This window comes from Amphiprion ocellaris, chromosome 2 (assembly GCF_022539595.1).
Source record: "Amphiprion ocellaris isolate individual 3 ecotype Okinawa chromosome 2, ASM2253959v1, whole genome shotgun sequence".
NCBI classification, from domain to species: domain Eukaryota; kingdom Metazoa; phylum Chordata; class Actinopteri; family Pomacentridae; genus Amphiprion; species Amphiprion ocellaris.
This window is the reverse complement of record NC_072767.1, coordinates 17,626,967-17,634,479: the sequence shown is the minus strand read 5'-3', so window position 1 is coordinate 17,634,479 and position 7,513 is coordinate 17,626,967. Positions and strand designations below refer to the sequence as shown.

The following is a 7,513-nucleotide window of genomic DNA, read 5'->3' as shown; positions in this document are numbered from 1 at the left end:
TCACATTTACAATTTTATTGTACTATTTACATGTGGACTGTCAAAGTCGCTTTCTGTCAATATACTTATATTTTAGTGGCCAGCTGTTACTTTATTGTCACTGACCAGCCCTCAGACAAAACAGTTTCAATTAAACTGAGATTTGTTAGTACAACTCATGACCTTTCTTTGATAGATTTAAAGTCACCTTAGTGACAACAAAGTTGCGTCCCTCAAATCAAACATTTGCCTCCCACTCTTCCTCTTGCTCAGCACTATGGGAGTAGTGGCTGGCCTCTGCATACCTGCTGTCCTCCAAACCATTGTCAACACCTTCCTCTTCCTGGTCTGACAACACAAATTAAAGACCATTATCATCACCACAGAACAATTCAGTTATAAAATTCATGTGGTGAGCAGGAGAGCAGGAAATGAAAGCTGCAAAGTTAGCTGATGATGGACTATTTGAGTAAGAGAAATGATCTGAGCTGTGAGGGGTTGTGATGGGAAGTGACTGAGCCACTACATTTAGTCACTTTGTGGTTTATTGTCACAAAGCAGCAAAAACTGTCAAAATAGTGTCACCTGCTGGGCAACGCTTGGTATTGCATATGTATGGAAGGATTGAATAGGATTACGATCCAAGTGTCACTGCCATCATAGCTTCAGTTTTGGTCAGTAAAGGTTATACTGTCAAAATAGACCACTTTAAAACTGAGACTACAATTGTGCAATACACATAATTTATTAAAAATGAACACATCTTTAACGCAAAAACCAACTATTTAGGCTTCACCAATTGTTTTGAAGTGTTCTGCATTACCTATGATAAGGCTTATGACTAATGGAATAAAAACCACATGCTGCACCACCCGAGTAGAAGTCTTATTAACATCTTATGTAATGAATTCCTGCACTTCTCATTATGTTATTAACTTCCATCATCTAATGCAATACAGCCTTCTCTTTCTCATTATAAACATTGACCCTTTGTATATTTAATAAAAAGCAGAACTGATGAAACAGTACCTTCTTCCTGGTGAGTTACAAGCACAGCAGAACCGTCCTGGCTCAGTTTAATTTCAGGATTTCCCATCAGGAGATGTCTGAGATTACTGACACTTCCACTCAGCGCACTGACTTTGGGACAGCAGGACCACAGCACAGCCAGAGGCACAGACACATACCTACTGGTACAGACAAAGGCTCATTAAATCCAGCAAAAGGGAAATTAATCATCTGTTAAAACAAAGAAAAAAATGCAAATCTGGAAGGTATGCTTGTGTCAGTGTTTACAAATTTGTTGTGAAGTATGATGTTGGGTTTTAATGTGTTAAACTGTATTGGAAGCAAAGTCAGTGTCTTTACAATCAGCCTCAAGGCCAGATGGTGCACAGACACAGGATCCCCTACATTCCACATTCTGCTATGGTGTTAAGCATCAATTAATTTTCTTTGAGGAAACACACCTCCTCAATGTAGAAGACTCCTGTTGTTTTTGGCCTTTTGTCCCGAGCACCTCATCATACTCCCCTTTCTCACAATCTGACACACTTCTCCCACACTGCTCCACTGGGTTTTTCATCTCTTCTGCACAAACTGTAGATATAAAGTTCGATATACTTTACACATGAGGTGTTTAACAAACTGTGTTTGATCAACAACAGGAAAACATCCTTACAAATACACAATTTGACACAAATGGAAAAAAAATAAATTACTGTTGCCATCACAGCCCAAAGTTTTCATTTAGGATATTTATCCACCTGTCTGTTGTTCCTCCACCTCCATGCACAGCTCTGAGAGGAATTCCTCCCCTTCACCCTCAGTCTGGCACAGTGTAGCAGCACCATCCCCGTTTCCAGTCTTCTCCTCCAACCATCTATTCATAAGTTTTTCTGCAGAGTACAGCACTTCGCTCACCAGGACCCTGCGCAACATGTTGTTGTCACGCAGGCTAGGGTAGTTTATACTGTACAGCTGATAAAGAAACACATGAAAACACAGGTCAAAACATCAGAGCTATAGTCATATTCATGGATTTCCACAGAAAGCTTTACTGAATATTGGTCCTGAGTGAGATTTTTGCTGCTCCACTGCAGTCAGTGGCCATAAAATATGTCTAAAGAGCTGAAAAAGCTGCTGATCAATACCAGAAAGTTAGAGGCATAGACTCCTTTCAAATTACCGGTACACAACATCTGAGTTGCTTGATCATTACTACACTTCTTAGTTTGCTCATTTCTCTGTTGAAAATGTAACAGTGTGATTTTGTATTAGAGGAAAATAAGCTTGGCTTGAAGCTTATGAGGGCTGTGAAGATCTACCTTTGTGTGCAGTTTTCACTATCCACCAGCAGAGGCTGATAAAGCTTCATAAGTTGAATGACTACATTACAACTGACAGAAACAGGCTGACAGATGACTGACAGACAGGATAATTAACATTAATTTACAACAGTCAACCCTATAAGCTCCAACACTGTTTTAAAGATTTGTTTTTTCCACTATTTTTTGCAAAGAGCAAACAAGGACAGAGGTAAAAGAGTGAAAAAAAATGAATTGGTCACATAGCCTTTACATGTTGCACTTTATATTCAGCTAATTGTGTTTCCTGCAATGACAGAGGAATCAATCAAGACCACAATCATAAAGGAGAATCCCTTAATAAGTCTCTAAAGAAAGATCGAGGAGATGAGAGGCCCTCAGACGAGTTTAGAGTGTGAAGTCGCAGGTATATCCTATGGACCAGATGACAACAGCCCTTCAAAATCCATTAATTGTTAAGGTGAATTAATGGGCCTTTAAAAAGGAAGACCAGCTGCAGTGGAAATGTCTCCATTATAATAATAATAATGTTGCAAGATTACATCACTGTATGCTCAGGAAAATACTACTGAATATAAGAATGAATGCACCAACCAAATGTTACTGATTTGTGTTAATAAAATAAAAATGCTGTATAAATTTGAATCTTGAAGGAATCATTTAAACACTCAGACGGAAACTAAGGTGTGTCTACACAGAAAACCAACCTGGTTTTTCAGCTGCCTGTCCGCTGGACAACAGTGGATCAGATGCGTTACCATCTTTTATCAAAGCAGATGTCTACACAGGCCATACAACAGTTTTACTCACACCTGGGTGGCATGTAAGGTATTCTTCTGAATTTGCCCACTCACTTGTAGCTTTGTGTTATTCCATAAGCCCTATTATGCATTTTTTTTTGTATTTTTACAGACACACTTGTTTTTCAGATGGTTAAGCTAAAGCTAGCTAACATAGAATACATGCAGTTATTTGTTGCCATTGAGGTAGTAAATGTTCACATCAGGACTAAAGGAATAAAGATAGCATGCAACATCAACTTACATACAATTACAAATAATTTTATATGATACTTTAGACACTTTATTTTCAACACAGTAGTATTAGTAGCTAGTAGAGCTATTAGTTTCATTTGTGTATACTTACAATTGAATTTATTGTATTTTTTGGGTTAATTTACTGTTTTCTATGACTATATATCGTTTTAATGGTAGATCAAAGAATGAGTTTGAGTAAGTTTTGATTTATTAGACTGTACTTTTCTATATGACAATTTTATCTTTATTTGAATTCTGATAGTTTAATGACTCTAAATTCAATTTTGGGATACTGTGATTTTGATACAGTATTATAATATCGCCGCCAAGGAACACGGTATGTTACTGAAAAACAGAATAATGGATTTGGATGAAATTTTCAGGGAAGATCAGAAATGACACAAGGACCAAGTGATTAGATTTTGGCAGTGATGTGGCTTATAGTCTGGATCCATGGATTTGTTAAAAATTTCTTTATCATTGCGAGATAGCAGTATGGCATCACTGTAACTATGACAACAAGTGAACACTACGTCAGCTGCCTGCTGACGATCACATGATTGTGATCCTACTACAAATCCACCGCTGTGGACGTATCTGTCTGAGCAGTCTTGGCGGAGTACTGCGCTCTCTGAGTGCTTTTCTTGTTTTTATATACTATTCCATGGCCTAAGCCGGTTTAGTCGACAGATACACTGAGAACAATCACCCTACATTTTCTAAAAATGTGTTCATCCTGAGGCCAGTGAAATTCATGGATGCAACACTACATGCTCAGTAAAACTGGAAGTTAGTCTTCCTGCATCTTGCATGCACAAAATGTCAAAGTAATTGTATACTGGGTTCTAAGTGCTTCCAAACAGGTGCAATGCTGTGCCTACACCTCCTGTGTAAAAGTAGTACAGTGAGAAAAGCAAAAAGTGATGATATCTAAACAGAGTGGACCTATGGTTATGCATGTAGGAGTATTGACCCACCAGGACTCTGGACACATTGTACAACTACAAAGAAATTTACTCACTAGTGTGTATGAAAACACATCCTCTGCCTCATCGCCAAGTAATATGTTGGATCCATTTCTCCCTCCAAGCCATTGAAACACACCAATCTGTGAGCAGAAGCCAACACTGTCCTGCTGTTCCTGCGGTGCTTGTCCAACACCAGTGAACTCCACCTCATAACCGTAGTCCAAACACACCTTCAGAGCCCTGAGGAGGGATGTAATTTTTACAAAATATCAATATGATGTAGTTAAGTGTGTTGTTTTCAGGTAGATTTATTTGTTAACATTCCTTAGTCAGGTGATTAATTATTAAAACATCACTCTCTACCAGGATCTGAACTCTGCTCGGGTCCATTCAAACTTATGGTCGCTGTGCCTGAAACCACTCAGTCCAGGTAGCAGGAGGTTGAACTCAGAGTTTGGCGTGCTGACAATCACTGCCACTGGTGTCATGTAACCAAAAACCACCGCAGAGAAGAGCTCCACATCAGCAAGAGAAAGGTGCTCTATGCTGCACATAGTCAGAGAGGAAACACATTGTGATAATGGCACAGAAGGACAGAGAGAAACAGTGAAAGTGACATGTATGGAGAGAAAAAAAATGAAAGAATAATGCAGAAATGCACATCAATACTGGTAGGTGACAAAGTATAAGGACTTAAAGACAATGGACCTGAATGGTCAAAAAGTCACTTACAGCTCTATACTGGTCACCAGATCAAATCCTCTGAGACGGGAGTCTTTCTGTGTGACCGAACCCTGGTACAGTTCAATGCGTAGCTGATCATAACTGGGCTGCAGGTAATCAGTTGATAAAGGAGCCAATCCATGCCTGAAAAACATACAAGGAGAGTCTACAAATTATTGTACTGCCCTAACAGTACCGCTATCACACAACAAACACAGCACATTATGGTGGATGAAGAGTCAAAAATCAAATACTGCTTTGATCACCACTTGATGTTCGTAATCTCAGACCAACCAACGAGATAAAAACAAACAAGAGAGAAGACCTGAAAAGCGCCATTGCTTGGAAACCCGTAAGACTCACTTTGAATCTAGAATGCATGAGACAGCAGTTCTTTACATGAAGCTTGTGTTTCAAAAGGGTTCACATGTGGTGTGCTAGTCCAGAACAAGTCCTCAGTTAGTATTTCTAAGCTAGTGATATGATCATATTGCATTATTGTTTTACAAAATTAGAAATATCCAAAAATGATTTGAGGAAACCAACAACAAAAACTAGTAAAGAACAGTAAGTTAATGAAGTTTTAATTTACGTGTACACATGGCTGGAATACCAACTGGGCACAATTTCAACTAGATTAGAAGTACGGAATGTCAATTATGTGGCCCTGTCTTGTGTCGGGGTCCTGTGCTAAAATCCAGCTCACACCCTTTAATATTTTAAGTTCCATTGTTCTTTTGTGGAGTGTATTTCGACATAAAGTTGTGTTCAATTACCATCCATTATTCATTATCTATATGCCGCTTAATCCTAATTAGGATTGCAGGGGGCTGAACCCTCCATCAACATACAAAACTGAAATATTAAGTGTTGTCTAAGCATGAGAAGACTGTTGCAGAACTTACTGGGACTGGGTACATACACCAACTAGCCACGGTCATTAAAATCACTGACATGGGAAGTAAATGATTCCAGTCATCTTGGTACAATGCAATTTTCTGCTATGAAACCTTGGGTCCTGGTATTTATGTGGTTGTTACTGACATTTACAACCTTCATAAATATTGCTCGAGATCTAGCACACTCCCCAATGCCAATGGACTCCCCCTACAGAACAATTAGCCCTGCTACACTGCAAAAACATCTCATGAATCACTACAGGAACTTGACAAAGACACCAAGGTGTTGACAAGACCTTCAAACACAAAAGATCTCAATCTGATTCACAGGACCTGCTGTGATACATGAAGGCCCCATGCAGCAACTTCCAGGGCCCAAAAGACACTGCAAACATCCAGGTGTCACAAACCACTGGACAACTGTGTTCCTGGCCTGACAGACAAAAGGGAAAAGGGCAACCACAGCTTTTTTTTATTTGAGGGGTCCATTAACAGGCTAATTCCACCTGCAAAATATCAGTATAACCATATGTGTGACCATGCAAACATCAAGGCAACTAAATTAACTAGTGAGTAATGGCAGACATTTCAGGACACTGTTAATAGTGAGCCCTACTCATTCTGAATTTAACACTGAGACATAGCAATGTGCAGTGTGTGAATTTTGACTCATTTTCATCATGTGACAAAGTTTTCAGTCCCACCTTCCATTTAAACACATACATATGTTTTTTGACTTTGGCACCGTTGATGTCCAAACCAACCAGCAGTTCAATGTCACGGTTAAACTTGAGCTTTTTGAGGAGGCTGCACTCACTGCAGCCCAGGTCCAACACCTGGAGAGAAGGACGAGACAGGCTCTTAGCTGGAAAGGCAAACTGCAGTTATTATTTACGAGGGAACACAAACCCTTATGAACAGCCACTTGAATTAGGAAGCGCTAACGTAGCAAACGTTAGCTTGTTAACGGTAGCTAGCTAACGTTAGCAAGCGAAATAACGCGAATTGGTTCGGCGAAAAAAGTTAACAGTAATTAGCTTTTGAACTATCGATATCAAATGCTGCTCAATCAAAGTTTAACTTGGAATCTAGAATCATTAAAGTAAATGTGTTTCTCTCAGAGACGTTCACCACCTTTTTGGGTTTGTTCCGGTTGACAAAATCGATAACAAACTGATGTCTCTGCCTGTGCAGCGCCGGACTGAACATGGTCGCCATGTTTAACTGTCGTTCAGGGCCGTGACCCGCCGGACAGCAGGGGGCGCTGTTCTTATGGAAATGAGGATGGAGGACGACGAAGGAACTGCAACATAAAGGCGTGGTTTTTTTTTTTGTTTTTTGTTTTTTTTTTAGAAAATCCGCTTTTCTTTTAAATGGAGATGCTAAAGGTTATAAGGGACAAAAAAAAATTAACAATACATAGGTATCCCTATGGATATCTGTCAGCTGATTAGTTCCAACACAACAATTATTTTTGTGTTACAAGTTTTCTGAAATGTTATGTTTAATTATAATAAATATATATATATTTTTTAATGGTTTGCATTCATTTGGACAAAGCTACATTCCAAATTTTCACT

At 39.1% G+C, this 7,513-nt stretch overlaps 1 protein-coding gene across 1 annotated transcript; it reads right to left on the bottom strand.

Moving 5' to 3' along the window:
• Positions 1 to 4: 4 nt before the first annotated feature.
• henmt1 (HEN methyltransferase 1) lies at positions 5 to 7,267 on the bottom strand. The gene is made up of 9 exons (XM_023298882.2): positions 7,068 to 7,267; positions 6,657 to 6,769; positions 5,044 to 5,178; positions 4,675 to 4,857; positions 4,365 to 4,551; positions 1,746 to 1,959; positions 1,449 to 1,578; positions 1,009 to 1,166; positions 5 to 327 (listed from the first exon to the last, which is right to left on the bottom strand). The coding sequence occupies exons 1-9, from the start codon at positions 7,149 to 7,151 to the stop codon at positions 218 to 220; spliced, it is 1,314 nt and encodes a 437-aa protein (XP_023154650.2). The 5' UTR covers positions 7,152 to 7,267; the 3' UTR covers positions 5 to 217.
• Between the last annotated feature and the right edge of the window lie 246 nt (positions 7,268 to 7,513).

What these genes read in the sequence shown, in the direction of transcription:
- henmt1 (XM_023298882.2), bottom strand. Translation starts at nt 7,151, where the DNA reads ATGGCGACCATGTTCAGTCCGGCGCTGCACAGGCAGAGACATCAGTTT. An exon ending in ACCGGAACAAACCCAAAAAG is followed by an intron (nt 6,770 to 7,067) that starts GTGGTGAACGTC and finishes CCTTCTCTCCAG; the next exon opens with GTGTTGGACCTGGGCTGCAG. An exon ending in TGTAACTCACCAGGAAGAAG is followed by an intron (nt 328 to 1,008) that starts GTACTGTTTCAT and finishes TTGTGTTGTCAG; the next exon opens with ACCAGGAAGAGGAAGGTGTT.